This window comes from Antechinus flavipes, chromosome 4 (genome assembly GCF_016432865.1).
Source record: "Antechinus flavipes isolate AdamAnt ecotype Samford, QLD, Australia chromosome 4, AdamAnt_v2, whole genome shotgun sequence".
Lineage (NCBI taxonomy): Eukaryota > Metazoa > Chordata > Mammalia > Dasyuromorphia > Dasyuridae > Antechinus > Antechinus flavipes.
The window spans coordinates 146341240-146367525 of record NC_067401.1 but is presented as its reverse complement, the minus strand read 5'-3'; the positions used below and the strand labels follow the sequence as shown (position 1 = coordinate 146367525).

General features: G+C 37.5%; 1 protein-coding gene across 1 annotated transcript in view; it reads left to right on the top strand.

Annotated features, from left to right (window-relative positions):
* Window positions 1-13065: 13065 nt before the first annotated feature.
* The window catches only part of ERN1 (endoplasmic reticulum to nucleus signaling 1), a 124671-nt gene continuing 111450 nt past the window's right edge, over window positions 13066-26286 (top strand). Inside the window, exon 1 of the mRNA XM_051994980.1 lies at window positions 13066-13383. Coding sequence (XP_051850940.1) covers window positions 13315-13383 — 69 coding nt within the window. The 5' untranslated portion in view covers window positions 13066-13314. The remainder of the gene's footprint in view (window positions 13384-26286) is intronic.

The following is a 26286-nucleotide window of genomic DNA, read 5'->3' as shown; positions in this document are numbered from 1 at the left end:
TTAATGGACTGATCAAATTGTTTGAATGCCAAATGTACATTTGGCTAAAAGACTATTTTAGAGAACTCACAAATAGCAAATAGGTGATCACCTAGGGGTCAGAAAAAGGTCTCACTTTGAGATAGATTGTGAGACATGGGAGACATTGGTACAGGACTACCCAGTAAGGTACATCAAAGAATGCTATGTTCTCTTTGAGCAAAGTAGAATTACTAAAAACATACATGAGATGAGTAAATTTTGAGCCATCTCCACACTAGATGGTCATATGGTCTATTTATGCTCAACCTGTGGTACAGTTTCCTGAGCTCCTATTGATCTGATCAGCCACAGTTGGACATAGTGTGCCTTAATTCCAACATAGGATGTCATTTTGGTCTTCTTAGAGCATGAAGGACAACTAACCATTCCTTTCCCTTCTCCCTTCCCACTGTAAAAAAGAAAAAGAAAAACCCAGCTGACTCAAGTATGACTCAATGATCACTTTTGGCAGTATATGTTACCCTCTTTATTCCCCACTTCTCCACTGAAAGAAAAGGTACATTTTCTCATTTTGTTTTCAGAACAAGATTGGTCTTCATAATTAATTACATAGGATTCAGTGTGAAGAATCAGATTTGTTATTAAAAATTCGATTCCTGCTTTTTTTTTTTTTTACATACCCACACTGCCCTAGTTGTCAGTGAACTACTTCTGAAATGACCAGTGGTAATATTACTGAAAAAAGTGTAATCCATTTTATTATGATGGAGCTCTATTCATATGTATTTCTTAGTGCTTCTGAAAGGAAGAACTCATTCATCACTTTTCCTTCCAATTTGAAGTCTTCCTCTTCAAGAACACCAATCTCTAATTACACTTCAATGGAAATCTCTCCCAAGAAACTAATCGAAGATTAGTCTTGATGATCTCTAAGTCTCTTTTAGCCTCTTAATTAATTAGATTTCGAAGGTTAGCTGCAAAGTCAAAGGTTGTTTTGTTTTGTTTTTCAAAGCAAGTGGCATGATAGCTCCCACTAGAGGGTGAGATTTGCTAAGATAAAATTAATTTCATGCAATAAAGAACTTTGTCAGCCTCTTTCTCTCTTCTTCCTAAACTACATAAGTTTGCTGAACTTGAAATAGATATCATATTGTCAGAAAGAGGGAGGCCTCCATTCTATTAGTGATAAAACACTCTACCTTTAGTAAATGTTATTTAAAAATACTTCCTAAAATATATCTTTTTCTTTTAAACATTTAAACATATATTTTGTGTAATGGGCAGTGGAAAAAATTATAAAATAAATAAAACGTCATTTCTGGCCTCAAGGTCCCAGACAAGGCTCTCTTCTTTATTAATAGGCTGTTGTTAAGTTGTTTTCAGTTGTGCCTAATTCTTCTTGATCTCATTTGGGGTTTTCTTGGCAAAAATTCTTGTCCATTTCATTTTACAGATGAGAAACTAAGACAAATTTGGTTAAATGACTTGCCCACCTAGCAACATGCTTGAGGCCAGATTTGAACTCGGTATCAGGGGCAAGTTCGGCTAACTTATGTAGTTTGAGAAGAAGAGCGAAAGATGCTGACAAAGTTCTTTATTGTTATTTGACTAAAGGCTCATGCCTAGTTTTTTGTTTTTGTTTTTTTATAGAAAAGGCACTATTTGGGGGCTTAAGATAGATATGAATAATTGTATTAACCCCTGTCACTCACCTCTTGGAATTTTATCAAAAGGCGTGGAATGTAGCGTGCAGAAATCTGGGTAGGATTGTGTTCTCTAAATTCAGACATTAGGGGAAGGATTCTTATTGTTGCTCAATTTTGTCTGACTCTATGACCTAGTGAGCCATATTGTCTAAGGGAGTTTTATTGGTGAAAACACTGGAGTGGTTTGCCATTTCCTTCTCCAGTGGATTAAAGGGTCACATAAATGAAAAGTATATGAAGTCAAATTTGAAATCAGGTCTTTCTTATGTGAAGTACAGTGCTCTACCCACTGAGATACTAACCTGGCTCCAAAAGAATGGAAAAAAGAAAATAAGTATTTATAAAATATCTAGTATGTTCCAAGCATAGTGCTAAGTGCTTTTTAAACAAATATTAGATCATATGATTCTCATAATAATTCTGTGAGGAAAATTACATTAGTGTGAGCATTTTGCAATTGAGAAAACTGAGGCAAATGGAAATTGTGGCCTTTTTTCTGCTAGTTCCATGAACTCTGCCTGTGAGGATCTGATTCCTCTTCTGTCTGATTCAATAACATTTTTGCCTGCTTCCAGAAAGGCAAACAATTGGATTTTAGTGGTGTTTAGTCCAGGAATTTGGAATACTTCAAGAATGATAGTCATGACAAGTCTTCTCATTGGGGTGAGCTGTAAGCCACTTAGGGGGTCTATGAGAGAGCCTTGAAAAGTAAAATCTTTATCTACTCTCCTACCTGGTGGTGGCTTAGTGGCTTAGTGGTCTGAAGCCTAGAGAGAACAGGATTGGATAATTATATGGACTTTTTTGGGGGGGAAGTCTTTAGGGGGATGCCTCCCACCACACATAGTTGTTTGTAAAGTATATGCAAATATCAGAGCATTTTATGCTCTCTGTTGAAAGAAATTTTTAAAAACTCTGAAACCTGGAAGGGTTTGGGAAGTGTCTGTTGCCAATCTGGACATAGGTGCTGCAATGTCATGTAGTACTGACGTGAAACCACATGATCTTCCTATCTAAATATGAGATGACTACTTCTGCCTGATAGGACCCCTCATGCCAATTTAAATAACATTTAGCCCTTGACTTACTCCCAACTGGGAAAATGGCTTCTTCCCTTTATCTTTGGGAAAGGGATTTGCCCTCCTGCTAAAAAATAGCTTTGTCATTATTCCCCTGACAACCAAGGTTGAGTGTATCACCTCCCAGAAGCCATGTCTACAATGAATCAAGGAAGGATAAGGCTCTCTGGTCCAGCAGCTTCTCAGATCCAGCTGCCAGGAAGACATGATAAAGACAGATTGATTTTGGACATAGTTCTGGTTGAATTTCTCCAGCCATTCTGTTCCTTCCCTGGCTTGAAGTGACAATATTTATGTCCCCCTCAAAGTACTCCATAAACCCTCGAGAAACAATTCATAGCCTCCTTAACTAGCAGACCTACTTTCTCCACTAAGATGATTCATACAACTCCTTCCTAAGAAAGGCAAAGAGAATCAAGGCATGACATCGTTGTGAGTTGCTCTTTTTTCTAATGACACAGAGGAAGTGAAAATGGCTTTGCATGAGTTATGGTAAATGTGGGTTTAGACCATTCTTAAATGAAGATATAAGAGAGTTCTAATCCCGCAAAAGAAGGGGGTAGACCATTAGCAGAGGCTTCTAAAGAGGCAGAAATCTTGTATTACCTGATCTGGGGTTTCAAAGGGAAGGGGATGTTCTGGATGGTGAACTGAGGAACGCTTACTTCCAAGATGACAGTATCGGGAAAGCCTGGCAGAAGAACAAGCTGGGGGTCATAATAATTTAGCTACCTTTCTACAGATGATCCTGGACCAGAGTGACTGTGTCCTAAGTGTTATCATCTCTGCGATCACCATGATGTGCTTCTCCTGTTCAGTGACATAATTTTACATTAGGAGAACTAATGTGAACTGTGAAGATTTGGCATCTCCCACATGGTTAAGATTATTAAGATTTAGGTCCCAGTCCTTTGAGCACAGTAAATAGAGCAGTGGTCCTGGGAGCAAGAAGACTCATCTTTTAGAGTTTGATTCTGCCCTCAGATACTAACTTTGTAACCCTGAGCAAGTCACCTCACTCTGGTTGTCTCAGTTTCCTCAAATGTCAAATGAGCTGAAGAAGGAATGGCAACCACTTTTTTTTATCTTTTCCTTTTATTTTATCTTTTATAAATACCCACATTAGCTACAAATGATCTATGAAGAAAGATACTCTCTGCTTCTAGAAAAAGAACTGATAAATAGAAATATGTATAGAATGAGTTTACATACGGTACTATATAAATGTGTGTATGTGTATGTGTGTGCTTATGCATGTGTGTGTGAGTCTGTCTGTCTAATGGTAGCCATCTCTAGGATGGGGAAGGAAGATACAAAAAAAAAAGTTACACGATAACTGTATTACATATTTAAAAGGAATAGCAAATTATTCATAATAGATTTGCAATTTCATATGTAATCATCTTTTAAAATTCTACTATATTATGGAAATGCTTGTTTTATTTCTTAAATTTCAGAATAAAATAAAGATATATTTTAAAAGACATTCTCAGTGTGTCCCTGAAGAACTTTGGAATCACTTGTGAGACGTAGTATTCTCATGTCTCAGGCACAGGATCAACCGACATGGAGTGCTCACATCAAAGAAGGTTCTATGCTGTATGCGCAAAGTGGAATTGTAATAACTCAAAAGAGACATGAGATGAGTAAATCTGATACATCTCCATTCCCAGTGCTCACATGGATTATTTGTGTCTGACCTGTAGTAGAGTCTTCCAAGTTCATACTGATCTGATCAGTATGGAATATACTGTACCCTGACCCTGATGTCATTGGTCCTTTTTGAATATGAAAGACAGAAAACAACATTATATCTTATTGATCAGATGCATTTATATATGGAAATAAGAGGACCTCATTCCAACTGAACCAGTGCTATATCCTTGCAAAGTATCCTTTCCGTGCTCTGATAAGCCTTTTTTGCTAAGAGTTAGATAATTTATAAGCATCTTGTTTCTTTCTAATTCAGATCTGAACTACCATATTGACCTGAGTCAGGCATTACCTACAGTAGTCTGTCTTGATTGCTAGTGCCTCAGCAGACACGCTAAACCAGATTGAGGATAACTGAAAGGCCTCAAACTGTCAATGAACATGAAGGATGAAGGTGGCTGAGGCAGGCTCTGTGCTAGAAGATACCCAGGTCATCTACTGCGTCCCAAGCCATCTCCAGTCAGCCTGGACTTTTATTGCTCTAGAAGAGAGAGGCTGACTATTTTGTGCAACTCTGCCTTCATTAAATCCCATTCATTTGCAAAACAAAACATCTCCCCCCCATGATGTCATTGGTTTTCTTTGAAAACAAAAGGCAAACAACAGCATATCTGCTTTAAGTCAAATATCTAACAGTAAACTTGAAATCAGAGCCATAAATAAAAAAAATAGCACCTTTTCCATGTACCCATATACATCTTTATTGTGGTGATTCTCTTTCAGGAACTTCAAGGCATGGGATGCACAAATCTTTCATGACATTCTCAAAGAGTTGGTCCAACCCCTTCTAATGTGGTTATACTTATTGGGTGAGTGTCTTTCATTTGACTTTTTTTTTTTTTTAACCATTCCCACACTTATCAGCTGTGTGATGTCTCAATTTCCTCATCTATGAAATGGGTTGGAAAAGGAAATGGCCAACCATTCCAAATTATTTTCAATAAGTCTGCCAAGAAAACACAAATGGGGTTACGAAGAGTAAAACAACTGAAAGGACTGAAGAACAACAAAACCATTATCTGCAAAAGCCATCAGTTTACCTAGGAAGGTGAAGCTCATGTATAAAAACAGTTTTGTCGGATAGATGAGAAATTCTGATGAAAAGATGTATACTATCCCATTCAGATTGCAGTTTCTCATTTTTTAGTGGCTCATTTCATATTTAATTATTGATAAAATTTTGAATAGAGTTGGAAAGGAGATGAAGCTTTGACTAACTTATTTGCATAAGAAATGGCCAGGAAAGCAGCTGAGGACTTAATCAGAAGTTCAGAGATGGAGGAGAGGGCATGGAAATATGAGTGGTTGAACAGCTCTGCTCATTGTCCTGTCCCATTCTACCAACTGATTGGTGTAGAAATCCTGCCCATCTGGATAAATAGTGCTAGTCCAACTCTATTATGCAGCATTTATTTCCAAGATATTTAAATATGATTTATGATTTTAGCTGAGGCTACACTCCTTTTTGTGTTTCATCTGTGGTACTTATGGTCAGGTCACAGTGACATTTTAATCTGAAAAGAGGTACTAGAGTTCCTAAGGAGAAAGTTCTTTCAAACAATTTTTTAAGAAGGAAGAAAAAACAATAACAAAAACCCAAAGCAAAGGAAAAATGTGATGAAACAGTGGGACAGAGGGAGAGAAGGATATCTTAAAAGGTCTATATCATTCAGATATATTTGGTATTTGAGTACCATATACTGACCTCATGGGGTCTTGTTCTCAGCTTGCAAGCTGGACAAGGTAATAATTAAAAAATTAACTCACAGCTTGTTTGCTTCAGGCTTCTCTAGATATATATGACTGGATTGCTCAGGAATGATGGCATTCCGTGTTAGCACATGGGGCCTATTCACTTAAAATCATCTAAAAAGCAGTGCTGCACTGTGCCATGATCTCCATTTACATATGTATTTGCTTGCAAACTCTTATTAAAATGAATGTAACCACAAACCTCATGTTTGCTTAGATTTATTTTACTCTTAATTGTTGTTTTGGGTTTATCAGCAACCCTGGAGGCAGTGAGGATAGTAATCAGAAGCTCTATATAGATTATAATTTAATTTGGATACCTCTGCCCTTTATAGACACACCTAAATTAAATTGGACAAAGTCTCCGCATTTTTTGGTTGTCTTTCCCAATTCCACCTCCTTATTGCCGTAGTAACCTGGGAATCTCATGGAACCACATGAATAAATAATGGGTATAAATACCAGTTTTTATTTTTTTTAACTAATTTGCAAATAATACTTTTTTTCTTAAGAATTTAAAAATTAGAATTAATAATCTTTTGTTTTTATATCATTTTCATTTCCAAATAGCAGTTAGGTGACACAGTAGATAGAACACCAGACTTGGAAACATCTTCCTGAGTTCAAATCTGGCCTCAGATGCATAGAGGAAGTCACTTAATCTTGCTTGCCTCAATTTTCTCATATGTAAAATGAGTTGAAGAAGGAAATAACAAACCACTCCATTTTCAAATATATTCCTCCCAACATATGACCAAAGAAGAACTAGAGAACATTAAGAAATGAAAAATGTCACAAAATAGAAAATTTTGATTATATCAAATTAAAAAGCCTTTGTACAAACAGAACTAATGCAAACAAGATTAGAAGGGAAGCAACAAACTGGGAAAATATCTTTACAGTTAAAGGTTCTGATAAAGGCCTCATTTCCAAAATATATAGAGAACTGACTCTAATTTATAAGAAATCAAGCCATTTTCCAATTGATAAATGGTCAAAGGATACGAGCAGACAATTTTCAGATGATGAAATTGAAACTATTACCACTCATATGAAAGAGTGTTCCAAATCACTATTGATCAGAGAAATGCAAATTAAGACAACTCTGAGATACCACTACACACCTGTCAGATTGGCTAAGATAACAGGAAAAAATAATGAATGTTGGAAGGGATGCAGGAAAATTGGGACACTGATGCATTGTTGGTGGAGTTGTGAACGAACCCAACCATTCTGGAGAGCAATCTGGAATTATGCCCAAAAAGTTATCAAAATGTGCATATCCTTTGATCCAGCAGTGTTTCTATTGGGCTTATATCCCAAAGAAATACTAAAGAAGGGAAAGGGACCTGTATGTGCCAAAATGTTTGTAGCAGCCCTATTTGTAGTGGCTAGAAACTGGAAAATGAATGGATGCCCATCAATTGGAGAATGGTTGAGTAAATTGTGGTATATGAATGTTATGGAATATTATTGTTCTGTAAGGAATGACCAGCAGGATGAATACAGAGAAGCTTGGAGAGACTTATATGAACTGATGTTAAGTGAAATGAGCAGAACCAGGAGATCATTATACACTTCGACAACGATATTGTATGAGGATGTATTCTGATGGAAGTGGATTTCTTTGACAAAGAGACCTAACTGAGTTTCAATGGATAAATGATGGACAGAAGCAGCTACACCCAAAGAAAGAACACTGGGAAACAAATATGAACTATTTGCATTTTTGATTTTCTTCCCGAGTTATTTTTACCTTTTGAATCCAATTCTCCCTGTGCAACAAGAGAACTGTTCGGTTCTGCAAACATATATTGTATCTAGGATATACTGCAACATATCTAACATATATAGGACTGCTTGCCATCTAGGGGAGGGGATGGTGGGAGGGAGGGGAAAAACTGAAACAGAAGCGAGTGCAAGGGATAATGTTGTGAAAAATTACCCTGGCATGGATTCTGTCAATATAAAGTTATTATAAAATTAAAAAAAAAAAGAAATGAAAAATGGACAACTTTGATTAAAAGTTTTTGCACAAACAAAACCAACAGAAAAAAGATTAAAAGGGAAGTATAAAACTGGGAGGAAAATTTTATAGACAATGTTCCTAGTAAAGGTCTCATTTCTAAAATATATAAAGAACTGTGTCAAATTTATATGAATACAAGTCATTCCCCAATTGATAAGTGATCAAAGGATATAAACAGACACTTTTCAGAGGACAAAATTAAAGCCATCTATAATCATATGAAAAAAATGCTTTAAATCACTCTTGATTAGAGAAATGCATATTAAAACAACTCTGAGGTACTACCTCACATCTCTCAGATTGACTAAAATGACAGGAAAAGATAATGATAAATGTTGGAGGGGATGTGGAAAACTGGGACACTAATATATTTTTGGTGGAATTGTGAACTGTTCCAACCATTCTGGAGAGCAATTTGGAGCTATGCCCAAAGGGCTATAAAATTGTGCACATCCTCTGACTTAGCAGTGCCAATACTGGGATTCGAAGGAAATCATAAAAGAGGAAAAAGGACTCACATGTGCAAAAATGTTTGTAGCAGCTCTTTTTGTGGTGGCAAAGAGTAGATGAAGAGTAGGTGGAACATGAGTAGATCAGTTGGGGAATGGTTGAATAAGTTGTGGTATATGAAGATAATGAAATATTATTTTTCTATGAAAGATGATAATCAGGTTAATTTTAGAAAGACCTAAAAAGATTTACATGAACTGATGCTGAGTGAGACAAGCAGAACCAGAAATACACTGTATACAACAAAAATGTGCAATGATCAACTAGAAAGACTTAGTTCTTCTCAGTGATTCAGTGATAAGGCAATCTCAATAAACTTTGGATAGAACATGCCATCTTCATCCTGAAAGAAAACAGTGAAGATTGAATGTAAATCAACACATGCTATGTTCACTTCTTTTTTTTTTCCTGTTTTCTTTTTCTTCTCCTGTATTTTTTTCCCCTTTTGTTCTGACTTTTCTTTCTCAGAATGATTCATAAAGAAATGTGCATTTAAAAACATGTGTAACCAGAAAAAAGCAAAGTTATATATATATATATAACCTCTCTGTTTTTCCCTCTTGGAAAAATATCCTTTGAAACAGAGAATAAATAAGGAAAAGAAAAAAATAAAGTTAAGTTAAACTAAATGACACATTATATCAACCAATATGTGCAATGTTTTACACTCCGGAACTCCTATTATTCTGAAATGGGAAGGAGATACATTTTTTTCATCTCTTTATTAGGGACAGCTTAGTCCTTATAATTATACATCATTTAGTTGTTGGATTTTTATGTTTTTTTTTCATTCATTATTGTCATTGTTTGTATATTTTTTCCTAGTTCTATTTACTCTGCATTAGTGCATATAAGATTTCTCATGTTTTTCTGAATTCTTCATTTTCATCATTTCTTATACCTCAGTGATATTCCATTATATTCACTTACCATAATTTGTTTATATTGTCCTCAATTGATGGACACCTACTTTCTTTACTACCACAAGAAGTACTACTAGGAATATTTTGGTGTACATGTGAACTTTCTTTCTGCCTCTAACCTCTGAAGGCATATACTTAACAATGTTATTTCTAGGTCAAATGGTATGAACTTTCTTAACACAATACTAAATTGTCTTTCAGAATGGTTGGATCAATCTATAAATGTATGTGTGCCTTTCTTTTTCCTTTAGCATTTACTGTTCTCATTTTTAAATCATTGTTGCAATGCCACTGGATGTAAGGAGTAAAGACTAAGAATCTTAACATTCTTTCCTTCAGCACACCTATAGTTTACAATGTATCTCTGGCCCCTCACCTCCCATCTTCCTGAAGGCTTACAAAGAAGATGGAAGGACCATAGATTTAGAGTTAGATATCCTGGAAAGGATGTCAGAAATCATCTTAGTGCAATCCTTTCATTTTACAGATGAGGGAACTGTGAGCCAAAGAGAAGTGATCAGTACAATGCTATACAGATAATGAATAGGAGAGTCAGGATTTGAACCAAAATTCCCTGATTACAAATGTAGAATTCCTTCCTAGAGCTACAAATTGTTATTTTATTCTGTTGTCTGCAATAATTTGGTGATAGCCAGTTCTTCAATAAATCCTGCAAGGAAAATCTACAAAGCCAGTTTCAGACTTTAGTGTGACATCTTTAGAATTACCACCTGTGCAAATATCACACAATATATATCGTTAGTTTGTATTATTATTTCTTGCCTGTTTATAATCTCTACTGAATGACCATGGAATTTGAAGATAGAAGAGAACTTTGAGATCACTCAACTCCTCCCCCCCCCCCCCCATTATATAGCTAAGGAAATTATGTGATAAGCTCAAGGTCACAGTTAGTTCAGTTGCTGATTAAAAGTTTGACTCTGTCTACAATTCATGATAATAGGGCCCCTGTTAGTAATTCATGTTTCTTGAATTGAATTGGTTAGTCTGAGGAGGGGATCTAGAAAAATGATTGATTTGGAAAACAGGGACTCCAAGGAACCTTAAAAGAAAAATGTCTTCCAATGGGGAAACCTCTTTTGCTAGCAGATTTTGTGTATGTATGGCATGCAAGCCATCTTTGACTGCTATCCTTTCTGATTCTTGTCCATAAGTTCTCCATAGAAAAGAATTGGTATTGGAAGCCTTCTTCTGGTTTAAAATATTTTACAGACTACATTGCAACTTGTTGTAGTTAGCTCCCTAATGTAGATGTGGGCAGTTAGATGGATAGAGTGGAGAGAATGCTAGACCTGAAGTCAGGAAGATCAGAGTTCTAATTTGGCCTCAGATATTTATTATTTGTGTAACTCTAGGCAAGTCACTTAACCTTTGTCTGCTTCAGTTTCCTTATCTGTAAAATGGGAATAATAATTCCTCCTACCTTACCTAAGTACCTACCTCCTTAGGTTGTTGTTTTTTTTTTTTAAATTTTTATTTAATAATTACTTTATATTGACAGAATCCATGCCAGGGTAATTTTCTCCTAAGGTTGTTGTGAGGATGAATTAATACAAAATTTGTAAAGTGCTTTGTAAAACCTTAAAGGTGTGTGTGTGTGTGTGTGTGTGTGTGTGTGTGTACTAGCTATTATATTATAATGTAGTTGATTTCAAAAGGAAAGTGTTTATAGATATAGAAAGAAAGAAAGTCTATAGATGTAGAATTAGAGCAATCATTTAGTGATTGCCAAGAAATGACATCTTATAGTCTGCTTTGCTGTTGATCTCCACAATCCATGATACTCTCTTCTCTTTCCTTCCCCTTTCTCCCTATCCTTAGTTAAACCATCCGGATTTAACCTCTACAAAGTTCTGAGCCATTCTAATTGATAAGTGAATACATACTCCTCTAACCCATTATATTTAGCCTGCTCCAGACTATGCTTCCCATCAATCTATCCCTGACCTTTTGACATTTGTTCTGCTATCATAAGTATATTCCTCCTTCCTTCCCTCTTCCCCCTCTCCTCCCACAATAGCTTTGGTCTAGGAATAATAATTAATTCGATTCTACCATTGCTTTATAGTCTCACAAGGAAGGCATGACAATAGATTGTCCTCTGGCTTTATATAATATTCTATTGCTCCCCACAACCAAACTGTCTTCCCTGGCCACTGATTTCTTGCATAAGTTGTTTTGTTACAAATATAAGCCCCTTAAAGATAGTAATTATTTGCATTGTTGTTATCTAGTACATCATTTGGAACACAATAGGCATTAAAGGTGACTTGGTCATTCATTCATTTCATTTATTCAAGTGATCAGGCACTGAGACATAGTGGAAGGAGTTCCAGACTCGGAGTCAGAAAGCTCCAGGTTAAAATCCAACCAAAGACGCTTTCTGGCTAGCACAGGACTAAGAGTCCAGATTGAGGCTCTTAATCTCCCTATTTTATCTTCCTCCTCTCCAGTTCTTTCCTCTGAAGTTGTACTAAAATGGGCCCTGAGGTTCCTTCCATCTTCCATACTTCAGATCTTAGTTTCAGGGGGAGTTAAGGATATAGGGATGGGGAGAAGGGCAATTCCAGTTCCAGTTTAAATTTGACTCTCTTCCAATAAATAAATCCCTCATTATACCCTTTATCAGTTTATGTGCAGAAGCAAGGAAATAGGAAAGATTGCTGTGTAGAACTGTGGGTACCATCCACTGCTTAAGCTAAGGCGTATTCAAGTCAGACTCAGGGGGGAAGTATTAAGTAGAGGCAGAATGTGTTGTTGGTTGATGGGAGCATAGATTGGGTGGAATATTACAGAATTAGTTGAAGGGCAACAATGGAATCTTGAGATTTAGACCAATGGGATATTGAGGAAAGAAGAGATTAGAGGGAACGGAGAAAAAAGAAAAAAGGAAGAGAAAAAGAAAGGAAGACAAAAGAGAAGCAAATCTAGAATATAAGAACTAAAAGGGATTGGAGAAATCTTCCTGTCCAAATTCCCTCATTTTGCTTCTCAGAAAACTCGAGCCTGAAGAAGTTTCCGACACACAGCTAATTTGAACTCAAGTCTCTTGGATCAATCCTGGGTTTGGGGTGGAATACGCTCCAGACCTAGGTCTGGTGGAGAATGGATTCAACCCTTGGAGGCCCCCTGGATGTGCGATCTAGGGGGAAGTAAGATTCGCCCTTGAACTCAGCGGCCCCAAGGGGCCGCTCAAGCCAAGATCTGGCTCTGTATACGTGGCAATGGGGAAAGGAGGGTCTTAGTTCCGACCTTTTTCCAAAACTGTAACTGAGGCCTGACAGTGCGGCAACACGCAATCGGGGACTGTCCAGTTCACCCCAGGGCCCGGGGCTTTAATGCTTAGCACCAGGAATAAGCAGGAGGGAGGGAAAGGGAGTGGGAGGAGGAGCAGGAGCCCGTGGTAGCTGCTCAGCTCCGCCCAGACAGGAAGAAGCGCCCCGGACACAGCGCACATTGGGCCGAGAATGGAGGAGTCGCCACCGGTGAGCCAGCCCCGTGTCCTCTGAACCGGAGAAGCTGCCGTGCTGCCGTCGTTCCAGCCACTCCAGCACACCCGTCTGCACTGCCCTCTCGGAGCAAGAAGCGAGCCCGCATCCATGCCGGTCCCGCTGCGCCGGCTCCTGCAGCTGCTGGCGCTGCTGCTCTTACCCCTGCCGGGTCCCGGGGTGAGTGAACTTACGAACGATCGGGTGATTGACAGGAGGGTCCCTTCCACCCCACTCCACGATCGAATCCAGACTAGGGCCCAGGCTGGGAAGTTGCCCAGGATAGTTAAAAGAGGGGTCCGTGCGCTCTGGAGAGCAGAGAATAGGAGCTATGCGCCCTGAGAAACGTGGATCTGGGAACTGTGCGCCCCGGACTACTGAGAGCCGGAGGTGGCAAACCTTGGGGAGTGGAGAGCAGGGGCTGTGCGTCTTGGAGAGCTGAAAGCAGGGGCTGTGCGCTCTGGAGATCTGAGAACGGGGGTTGTGCACAGAGATCTGGGAATGCCAGGAAGGCACGAGGAAGGAATGACTTGGAACAGCTTTGGGGAACCTTTTGGTCAGGTCACTGCCCCTTAGGTTTGCCACCCCCACCCCCTTTCCTCTATCGAGGCCAGAGTCCAAGCCCAGGTGCTCGCCACCCACTCCTTTTCGGGGTCCTCTGCTTCTGGGAAACGCCCGATCTGACTGAGGCTTCTAGGAGAGAGAAGGAGGAAGTTGTGGAGCCGGGAACACCACTTTGCTGGGCCGTTGGCTATTTGGAAATCGTCTGGAAAAAGTTCCCCTCTGTTTTGTAGAAAGAGAGTTCCCAGAGGAACCTTACTCCTAGTAGGCAATTTGAAGGATACTGTGTTGTTCCCATAAGCTGCTTACTTAGCTAGCCCTAGGATCATTTTGCCCTTTATTTTTTTCGGGCTGTGTGTGGGGGAATATAGTGATGGGAGACCAAATGGACTGGTTCATTTGTTTAAACAGGTGACTGACTCCACCCCCCCAGGTAATGAGTCCAATTCTATAAGTCTTTTGTCAGAGCTTACTATCAGTCAACAAGCTGTTTATTAAATACCTACTAGGTGCTTTCTGGAGCAGTGTGATAGAGGGGGAAAGTTCTGGCTCTGGAGTATGAGCACTTGGATTTAAATCCTACCTTTGACATATACTAGCTGTATAAACCTTAAGTAAGTGACTTAGCTTTCCAAGACCTCAGTTCCTCATCTGTAAGAAAAGTAGGTTGGACTAGATGGCTTCTGAAGCCCATTCCAGCATAACATCTTTGATCCTAAGTGACAGATACTTTGTATACAAAGAGATATGATTCATCCCCTGACCTCAAGGAACTTACATTCTATGAGAAAAGTATGAATACATACATAAGCATACGAGATAAATTTTTTTTGGGGGGGTTGAAATTACTAATTGGAATTATTAAGTCAAAAACTATATAGCACGTATGTATGGCAGTCAATGTCTCAGTGGATAGTGCTGGACCTGGAGTCAGAAAGACTAGTTCAAATCTAATCTCAGACACTTCACAGATCACACAGCTTTTATGACCCCTTTTGGGGGTTTTCTTGGCAAAGAAGTCACTCTAGTAGGAGTGTCTTGCCATTTCCTTCTCCAGATCATTTTATAAATGAGGAAACTGAGTCATACAGAGTTAAGTGACTTGCTAAGGGTCATACAGCTATTTAGTGTCTGAAGAAAGATTCATAGTGAGAAAAATAAGTCTTCCTGATTCCAGACCAGGCACTAATGGGCATAGATAAGGAGGGATGGCCTGTATAAACCTAGGAGTTAGATGTTGTGTCATGTGGGAAGAACAGGAAGAGTAGTTTCGTTGGATTTGAGAAGGAAGAGACTGGAGATAGGGAAACCAAAGTGGAGGCTCCAGGTGAGAAGTGATAAGGGTTTAAATGAGGAGTGGTGGCTTTGTGCCTGGAGAGAAGGGGGATGGGTAAGAAATTGTGGAGGGACAATGCACAAGACTTGTCAGCTGTTTGGATATGTGGGTTGAGGAAGAATGAAGAATTTTTAATAGGTTATTCCTAGTTTGGAAACCTGTAGAATGGAATACTAGTGCTACTTTCTACAAAAGTAGGAAATGGGAAGAGGAAGGAAAGGAGAGCTTTCCTTTGATTCTTACTACAACCCTGGGAGGTCTGTACTGTTATTATTCCTATTTTACAGTTGAAGAAACTTGGGCAATAAAAGGCTAAGTATCTTGCCCAAGATGTACCCACCACCTGAGGCTGTATTTGAATTTAGGTCTTCCTGACTCCAGACCCCCTATTCTCTTTACTTGACGCCTAGCTGGATGCATTGAGATGAAAGATGAAAGATAAAGGGGTTTGGATTATATGTTCTGTTTAAGCCGCCTTAAATTAAGATATCCAGTTGCAAATGTCCCCTAGCCAATTGATGTTGGGATTGGAGCTCAAGGTAAAGAGATAGGGGCAGAAACAGACACACAAAGAGAAAGACAGAAACAGAGATTAGGATCGCATATATAGATCTGAGTGTCATAATTGATCATGGAAACAGATAAGGCTTTGGGGTGTGTGATATAGAAAATGATCTAGCAAAATAGAGAAGGAGCCATTAGGCTGGTAGGAGGGAAATCAGAGAGCATTGTCATGACAACGGAGAGAGTAGATCATACCCAGGAGACCCAGGAGGAGGGTGGTCTTCACTGCCAAATGCTTCTGAGAGGTCAATAAAACATGGATTTGTACTGGATTGAGGAAAAGCGACTGAATTTATCATTTGAGATCATTAATAGTTTGAGGAAGAATATTTTCAGTTGAATAATGTTGTTGAGAGAGTAGGAGGAGAGGAAATTTTTTTTTGATAGGTGTTTGGCTGTAGGTTGTTGTTTGTCCTTCCTTCTCCTAGAGGATCATTCCATCAGGGAGGGGATGCTATGACATGCAAGTGAATTGGATTGAAGTGAGGGAGGACTGTGCAAGGTCACCTGCCTCACTTTCCTCTCCAGAGCTATCTGAGTCCAGTGGCAAAATATAAATCAAGGTGACTGGAGATGGCCCTCCAGGGAAGAGAAATATAGGCATATATCTGGAAAATATGATAAGGTCAAGAGGGGATTTTTAAAGATGGAGGAAACTTCAGTATAGGCAGCAGGGCAGGGATCAGTAGGAGACCAAAGGGATGATCATAGAGGCAAGCTGCTCGTGGAGATAGTAGGGAATATGGGATAGGGTAGCAATATAACTTGGTGTAATGGGAAAAGATCATTGATTTGGAGTTAAACATCTGGGTTCTAATCCTGTATCTGTAGCCACAGGCAAGTTACCTAATCCCTGTGCCTAAAGTTCTTATCTATCAAACCAAGAAAGTGGACCAATCTAATTCAAATTTCTTTATATCTTAAAATTCAACTCTAAATCTTTGATTATAAGTAAAGAGGTTGGCCTTGGCCAGGAGAAGGGCCATCTTTTCTTCAGTAACAGAGAAAGGAGAGAATGTGGGATGTTGTCAAAAGATTTTGAGATATCCATTTGGGGAGAAGGAATTCAAAATAAATTACCTCCTATTTCTTAGTAAAGCATGGAATCCGGGCTTTTGCTGGGAGAATGGAGAGAGAAATGTGGGAGGCTTGAGAAGAGAAGGTCTAGAACACCTTTTGTTAGATTAGAGAATTAATTTAGGAAGGAGTGAAAAGACTGCTTTGTCAGGTGAACGCTGGTGAAATTAGATGATATCAATGTGTAATGTACCCAATGAACTTGATTACATGATTTTCTTCACTGTAGTGAAGTATATAAGTCAAAGGGGAATAATCTGGGGGTTGGGGAGGGGGTTGGCAAGGCATGAGGAGTGATAGGACAAGATGGGGGGGGAAGGTTTCTAGAATACAGGATAGTATAACATGGAATTGTTTAATTATAGATATCAAGAATGGAGAGGGAGTGATGGTCTGGGAGAATACTATGGAGTAGGAAGACAGGAAAGAAGATAAAACAGGTTTAGAAGTGAGACTTAGGAAAATGTGGCTCAGTAGATAGAGCACTGGGCTTGGAATCAGGAAAACTGAGTTGAAATCCAGACTCAGACATTTTCTAGATGTGTCACTTGACCCTGCTTGCCTCAGTTTCCTCATCTGTAAAATGAGTTGGAGAGAAAATGGCAAACCTTTCTTGGATCTTTGTCAAGAAAACCGCAAATGGGGATTATCATGAGTTTGACCTGATTGAAACACGTCAACAACAGCAAGAAAAGATTAAATAAAAAAATTTCTGCATTCCTGATCATGGAGGTGTGGAATATGTTTAAAACGGTGAGTTGGAGGATAGTGTGAGCTCCTTGAAGGCAGAATCTGTGTTTTTGCCTTTCTTTGCATTCTCAGTGCTTAGCATCATGCCTATCATATATTAATTATTTAATAAATGGTTATTGACTGACTGGCCCTTCTAGTGTATGACTGAGGTGGCGTGAAGGGGGATGTCATGGGAGGTTATAGTGAAGTTCCTGGTATAAAGTCAAGGATTGACGATAGGAGGAATAAAAAGACATTTAAATTTGATAAAATAGGTATTGAACTTGAAAAAGGAGGAAGAATGATCTGGAGCTGTTGTAAGTGTCTGTTTTTTTATTTTTTGTTTTGTTTTGTTTTTTACTGCAATCAGGCTCACACAGCTTATAAATGTCTGAGGTCTCATTTGAACTCAGGTCCTCCTCTACTCTATTCACAGCACCCCCCAGCTATCCTAAGCATCTCCATTTGTATCATGTCCAAAGTATTGTGCAATGAGGACCCTTCAAAAGACAGTCTTGTCTTAGACTAGAAACAGGACAACTTTCTGTTGCTTTAGCTGGTATCTCCATTTCTTCTTGAGCTTCTTAGATCTTCTGAACAAACTGCCCCTAGAGAAGCTGACAACTTTGTTCTTAGTGAGAATAGGAAGATTAGCAAGTCTTTAAGCCCATTCATTCTCATTTGTGGAAATGCCCACATTATCATCAAACTTTTTTTTAAAAAGCAAAGATTTAACATGTTCAACATATATTGGATTACTTGCCATCAAGGAAAGAGGGTGGAAGGAAGGGGGGGAAATTTAGAACACAAGGTTTTACAAGAATCAGTGTTGAAATATTATTCATGCATATGTTTTGAAAATAAAAAACTTTAACAAAAAAAAGAAAGAAATAGGAAGGGAAAAAAAAAAACAATCAAAAACTCCTCCAAAACTTTGATGAATCTTCACAAATAGGTAGATAAGCATTTTCACAGGGAAATGGTTTCTAGGTTCCAGAAGTATATCAGTATACTAATAAGTTCCAGAATTATATTAGGCCTAAATTTATGTTCTTTTACTGGAGGTCTCTTGGTATTATAGGATTTGGGTGCCTTTTAGAAGTTAAGACTTCAAATAGTTCAATGTATGGGTTGGTGATCCTTGTAAGACACCAAGGAGGCACCAGTAAAACCATTTTAGAACTTTAAGTATCTTATTGGTTTGTTTTCTCCTTTTAAAAACATCCCTATAGTTGTTTGAAAACTATTTGCATCTGATTGTTCAGTCACTGGACTCTGGATATAGGGAAGTCAATAGATATACAAAGCACTTTCCAAATATTATCTCATTTAATTCTCATAATTATCATATTAAGTAAGTATTATTATTATCTCTATATTCCAGAAGAAATTGAAGCAGACAGGGTTAGACACTTAGGAAGTGACTGAAGCTGTATTTGATTTCAGGTCTTCCCTATTCCAGCTCACGTATTCTATTCACCTAGTTATCACAAATGTCCCCAGTGAGTACTTACCAGTTCCTGGTTTGGTGCTCTAACCTCTGGGTTATGGAGCCATTCTAAATATATGTTCTAAACTACACTTTGTTGGGTAATTATAGTAAGTGTTTATCTTCTGGTTGGAAGAATTTGGATTTTTTAATTATCTTAAATAGCATTGTACAAGTTTTGGATATTCTATGGCAGATGTGTGCCTTTAGCACAGGTGCGTAGGCTTTGTTAAGTGATCTCTACAGTTCAAAAAGCAGGGTACTTGGTAGGTGTCTGCCCATATGGGGGCATTGACATGTGTGGAACAGGAATTCTTCAGAATGAACTTTGAAGCAATACTCTATGAGCAAACACAATATGGCTTATGCTCCTGGGTAAACAAGATTTTGGAAATGGGACAATAATGATGAATTTGGTGGTGAATTTTGAAAAATAACTCGTGTTTCAATAAAACAAAGCTCATCAATATGTATTTGTTATAAACAAGAAAAGAAGAAAAAATAGTTTTTTATTGAAACAAAGTTAATCATTATGTATTCATAATATACAATTATGGCTCTAAAAAGGAGAAAAATAGTATTCCAATAAAATAAAGTTAATCATATTTATAACAATTTTGTCTCTATAAAAGAGAAAAGAGCAAAAAGCAATAGTGTTTCAATAAAACAGTTAATTATTATATATTTATATAAACAATTTTGGCTTTAAAAAAGAGAAAAAAGAAAAAATAACTAGTATTTAAAAAGATGGATAGTTATTTGATTACTTATTCTCAGAAACAGAACATGAAAGGAAATGGGTGTAGAGTAAAGGTTGTTAACCTTTTTGATGTCATGCATTCATCGGGTGTTCTGATGAAAGCCTATGGAGTCCTTCTCAGAGTAATGTCATATAAATACTTAGGATTACAAAGGAAACCAACTATATTGAAATATAATCATCAGTTTTTTAAAAAAAAATAGACTGAGTGTAAGAAACTTTGATAGCTGATAGAGAGCTGAACCATAGTCAGGAAGAACTAACTTCTGATTTTGATTCAGACAGGTACAGACTGTAACTCTGGGCAAGTATCTCTGAGCCTCAGATTAAGAACCTCTAAGGCTAAAAGCTGCAGAATAGTGTATAAACAAAGTGAAAAAACAACAGTGTGGACTTTAAGGGAGCTATTAATTTTAAAAAATTATATTGGTTTTGACTCTATACTATACTATACTACATAGGAAAAGCTTACCAAATGCTTTTTTGTTGATTGGGGGAATAAATATGCAAAAAAGTGACATATATTCCTCTAATTGAAACTTGTGGCCTACTCATAACAGGTGTGTGTTTCTTCTTGAACATTATTTTTCAGAAAGTCACTCAACTATCTTGGAAAGCCATTATTAGAGACACTGTCTTTGCAGACTTTTTTTTTTACCTTGAAGATATATTTCTTTTTTGTTTGTTTGTTTGTTTTGTTTCCCAATTGACTAAACAATGAAGAGAAAATAAGAACCTGCTGTGGTTTGTGTTTATATATTACAAAAGAAAGGAAAAAAATGTAAACTTGACAAAGCCACCATAGACTATTCCCTAATTTAAAACAAGTTCTTTTGTATATATTAAGATTATATAAGATTCCTTGAAAAATTTAGCCAGAACTAATGCCTAGGCCTTGGTAAATAATCTCCACAATTCAAAAGGGAAGGCGTTTATCAGGTGCCTGCATATATGGAAGCATTGACATGTGTGAATTTCTCAACCCTATTCCACATCTCCATGATGATTAATATCAAGGGAAGCCTAAGACAAGGAAATGTGTACTTGCTCTAAGTCCAAGTAGTTAAAAGGATTCCTTATAGATCTTTTATGTGTCACGGATCCCTTTGATCTAGTGCCCAACTTCTTACAGTATGGGTCACAATCCCAAATGGGGTCTCATAACTGAATGTGGGGGTCCCCAGATTTTATTATCAGTAAATGTTTGATTTGTATACCTGTTTTATATACCTGTATAGCTGGGGTCATGTAAAAATTTCTTGGCAAAAAGGATTCATGACTGGAAAATGTTTAAGGAACATTGGTGTAGGGAAGGCTAGAGAGTTTTTCTTGGTTTTAAAATGCATCAACTAAAATACATATGGTTGCAAAAAAAAAAACCCAACATGTAGAAATAAAAGTTATCAAAACATGTATTAAGGAAAAATAGATAAGTTCATGTCCCCTAGGATTAAGAACTACTAAAGAAGGAGAAATAATCCATAGGATTTTATTTGAAATTGATGATGTGCTGATTTCACCAAAACTCAAGAATATAATAGGACCCACTTAAAGGAATTCAGGACTGTTCAGGAAAACAGTTTACTATTCCATACAGGGGAAAAAACTAAATGGATTAACAATGTCCATTGCCCTGATGGAATTAACTGAGCAGTGCACTTAGTACATTGGGAGAGACAGCTAGATGGCACAATAGATAGAATACTAGGCTTGTAATCAGGAAGATTCAGCCTCAATCATTAGTAGCTCTGTCAATCTGAACAAATCACTTAACCCTATTTACTCAGTTTCCTTATCTGTAAATGAGCTGGAGAAGGAAATGACAAATCATTCCACTATCTTTGCCAAGAAAATCCCAAATAAGGTCATGAAGAGTTGAACATGACTGAACTACACATATCTGGCTCAGCCATTCCAGGTGCATCCAGAATAGACAAGGAAAGAGAAGAATACATTTGCTTTTAATGATCCTAAGCTATTCTCCATCATGATGCTGTAAGCTTGCAAATCTTAGAGCACTACAGAAAAATAAATGGGTGGGTGACCCAAAGGACAAACAAGATGTTCATAGTGGATGAAAGGACTCTTGTCACATATTTCTAATGATATTCTGTGCTCAGGAAGTAAGATATGGGATATCATTGAGGAAATATACAATTAGAAAAGGTAAACTATCATGTTTGATTGAAAAATAATAGTTGATTTCCTTTGTAATCATAGGTAAATTTAAAAAATGCATCTAAAAACATTCTTCTGATAAGGGCTCTATTTTATTGTTACTGTTGTTATTGGGATTAAGCCTAGGTGAGATGGGGAGAAGAAAGAACCGAAGAGAAGGGGTCCATAAACTTCATCAGATTACCAGAGATATTTTCTTATTATCAAAAAAAAAAAAAAAATGCTGCATGTAGGGGAAGGCCTCTATAACACAGGGTGTATTTCCTGTGCAGGATTCATGGAAGAAGATATAACTTGGAAGTACCCAACTAATTTAGACATTGATATCCTATTTCAAGGTTTGCACAGCCCTTTATATATATATATATATATATATATATATATATATATATATATTTTTTTTTTTTTTTTTTTTTTTTTTTTTTTTTGCTGAGGCAATTGGGGTTAAGTGACTTGCCCAGAGTCACACAGCTAGGAAGTATTAAGTGTCTGAAGTCACATTTGTACTCAGATCTTCCTGACTTCAGGGCTGGTGCTCTATCCACTGTGCCACCTAGCTGCCCCTTTATATACTTTTTTGATTTCATATTTGATTCACTGCATTGAGTGAGATAATTGAATGGATCACAGATCAATTGAAGTAAAGAATTAAGCTAGAATGTTGGAAATAGAGCTTCTCAGAATTCAGAGAATCCTTTTAGAAAAAATATTCTTTGTACATTTTTTAAATCAATAAACATTTGTTTTCTACTCCCTGCCTCCCCACCCCTTCATGAATAATAACAGAAATGAAAAAGAAAACTTATAACAGATATGCATAATTAGGCAAAGCAAATTCCTTCAGTGGCCATGTCCGAAAATGTGTCTCTCCTATAGTTTGTGTCTGTCATCTCTCCAGGAGTTGAGTAGTGTGTTCATCTTCAGTCTTCTGAAATAGTGATTTGTCATGGCATTGATCAGAGTTCCTAGTTCTTTCAAGTTGTTTTTCTTTAAAATGTTGTTATTATATAAATTGTTCTTTTGGTTCTGCCCATTTCACTCTTCATCATTTCATGGAGATCTTTTCCTCTGACACTATCCATTTCTTCATTTCTTATGGCATGATAATATTCCATTACATTAGTATACTCTCAATTTGTTGAACCATTGCACCATAGGTGGGTATTCTCTTAGTTTCTGGGTTTTTGCCATAGCAAAAAAGAATGGTTGTACATGTTTTTAGGTATGTGGAATTTTTTTCTTCTTTTTTAAATATATTTTTTTATTATCCTGGTAGTGGTATCCCTGGGTGAAAGGTTATGCACCCTTTTTTAAGAGTCATAGAATTTTAGAAAAGGAGGTACCCAGCTGGTCATGCCCATAATTCCTAATATTGGGGGAAACTAAGGCTGGTGGATTTCGTGAGTTTGGGAGTTTTGATCAGAATTAGAGTCAAAATCACTCAGGTGCCCATATTAAGTCCAACCTGTGGGATCAAGGGCCATTAGAATTTCCTAAAAAGAGACAAACTGGCCCAGTTTGGAATAGGGGGAAAAAAGGAAGGAAGGAAACAAGGAAGGAAAGGTTTGTTTCTTAGAGCAGAGCTTCTTAAATTTTTTCCACTCATGACCTTTTTTTGCCTGAGAAATTTTTACACTATCCCTTATTTACAGATACATAAAATAGGTATACAAATCAAACATTTGCTGAAAATAATTCATAAAGAAATTTATTTTTAAACAATTCTTTGGTATACATATAATTTTACCATTTATTAAAAATGAAGGCAAATTTGTATACTAATAAGATGGATGTGCTTCTTTATTTTTACATAAAGAATTAAATCTTGGCAGAATATTTGCTTCCTTTTACTTTTGCCAAAGTTACCTGTTTCTGATAGTCTTTAAGGTCCCTTCCAACTCTCAATTTCTGATTGATAGATGCCTTCTGTTTCTGGGTTTTAAAAAGGCCTTCATAGAAAAGAGAGCATTTGAATTGGGCTTTGAAGGATGTATAAGGCTTAGATCAGAAAGGTGGGAGATGGCACTGGGGAAGTAGCCTTTCAGGGGTTAGGTTGAAATTGCCTCATGCTATCCATTAAGTAAAAGGTTTATAATTCAGAGTAAAAAGACTTTTTTTTTTCTCCTTCAGATATTTTTGTTCATCCCAGCCTAGATGATAAAACTGATTTAGGATCACATTAATTGTCTACCGGATGTATGTGAGGGGACACAAAGAATGCATCTCTTGGCCTTGCTTTTGATTTATTCTGATTCTAATTATCTGCATCTGTTATCCCAGTGTGAGATTTTGTGGCATTTACCAAAGTCAGAAACGGGAGTGCGTCATTAATGGGATAATGTCAAGGCTTGTGGGTATGACATTTACTGTGGCTGCAGAAATGTGATCCTAGATGGTGGGTTGTCTACACAGTTATCAACATTGATCCTCTGATGAATCTGTCTATTCAAGCCACCGAGGCAGCAGATACTCTTCCAGACATACAAAGAAAAAGAATAAGTATTTTTCTAATTTCATTTATTTTATTATCCTTTAAAGTAGAATATGTAATTCTACTTTTAATACTTTTTTTTTTTTTAAATCTGAGCCTGTCCCACCAATCCTTTTTTCCCTAGAATGTCAGGTAAAACCTATACCAAAGAATAAGCTTCCCTTCAGTTACGGAGGAGAAAAAGTGCTGGACTTTTTCAGGGGGAAGAAAAATACACATCACAACCAAAAGATCCCCAAGAGCAATTCTGATTGGACCTTATTAATTCTTGCTTCATCCAAGAACAATCATGCTCAATTGGAATTGATTATTTGGAAGACTCCCTTCCTGCCTTCCTTCTCTCCCTCCCTCCCTTACTTTCTTCTTTCTTCTCTCCCTCTCATTTTTTCTTCTCTTTTTCCCTCTCCCTCCTTCCTTCCCTCTTTTCCTCCCTCTATCCACATAGGGTATTATATCCTTGCCCACAGATGCTCTTAAAGGCATTTTTTTTCCTCTTTTGCACCTCTGAACCCTCTCAAGACATCTTGAGATATCTTCTTTCTTAAGGGATAGCCTTCTTTCTTAAAGATTATACCTTAAACCAAAACCAATCTGATTCTCATTGGCCACCAATAAATCCTAGATTAAGTCTCATTTGGTCATTGTTTGAGTCCTGATCGACTCTGATTGAATGGAAATTTGTTTCTGTTTTGGCCAGAAACCCTGAGAGTCTTCCCCTCCCAGATTCACTTATTTATTTAGATTTTTTCTGGACTAGTTGAAAGAGGAGATTTTTTTCCTCAATTGCTACCTAACCTTAATCACTGAGTGTGTGTTGCCTCTAACTGAGATCTATTGAAAACCTTAGCTTAAAAAAAGACCAAGGTCTCCCATTGCATCCAGGGCCATCTCCAATCTTCTTGATATTTATCTTGCCACTGGACCCAGACTGCTCTGAAGGGAAAAGTGAAGCTGATGACCTTGCACAGCTCTTTCTCATTTAAATTCAATTCTCTTGCTTGTCATAGTATCACCTCCCTGATGTCCAGGTCCTTTTTGAGAACAAAGGACAAACAACAACAAACTCAAAGGCTATTATCTGAGGTTTTAAGTTGTCTGTCCTTAAAGAAAGGGAAGCAGAATGGAAAGTGCATCCTTAAATGGCAGTACCTGTGTGAGCCAGGGAATATAACTCAAATGCTCACTAACTTGTGTGATTACAAGCAAGGCACTTAAATTCTCTTCGCCTGGACTACCACAGTAACTTTCTGATTGATCTTCTGCTTTACCCCCTCCAGCTGCCAAAGTGATTTTCCTTTAGTGCAGGTCTAACTATCCACTCCAGTGAATCAACTTGCCTGCAGGATCAAATATAAAACCCTATGTGTGGTCTTAAAAACCTTTTATAAACCCTCCCTCTCATCCCCCACTCCCCATCTGTCATCTTTCCAGACTTCTGGAACTCTGATCCAGTGACACTGTCCTCTCTGTTCTTTCACAAGACACTCCATCTCCTACCTGGGCATTTCTCCTGGTTCTTCTGGCATTTTCATTTGATTCCTTCATCCTACCTCCTATCCCTATGCTTGGAATGCTCTCCCTCTTCATCTCCAGCTCCTGGCTCTCCTGGCTTCCCAGTATAAACCCTGCTTTCCACAATAAACTTTTCCCATTCCCCTTATTTCAGCTTACCCAATATATAGGGACTGTCTTTTGCTTTTCTTTGTATTCCCAACACTTAGCACCCTACCTGGCATGTTAATAATTCTTTATTGGCTATTTTATTTTTCTCATTTGTAATATGATGACTCACTGGCCTCTAAAGTCTCATTAGTTCTAGATCTAGGCTCCTTTGTGGAACTGAATATTTTCAAGTCTTTTTTCTATGGTGGAGAAGCATGCTTTCAGTATTGCAT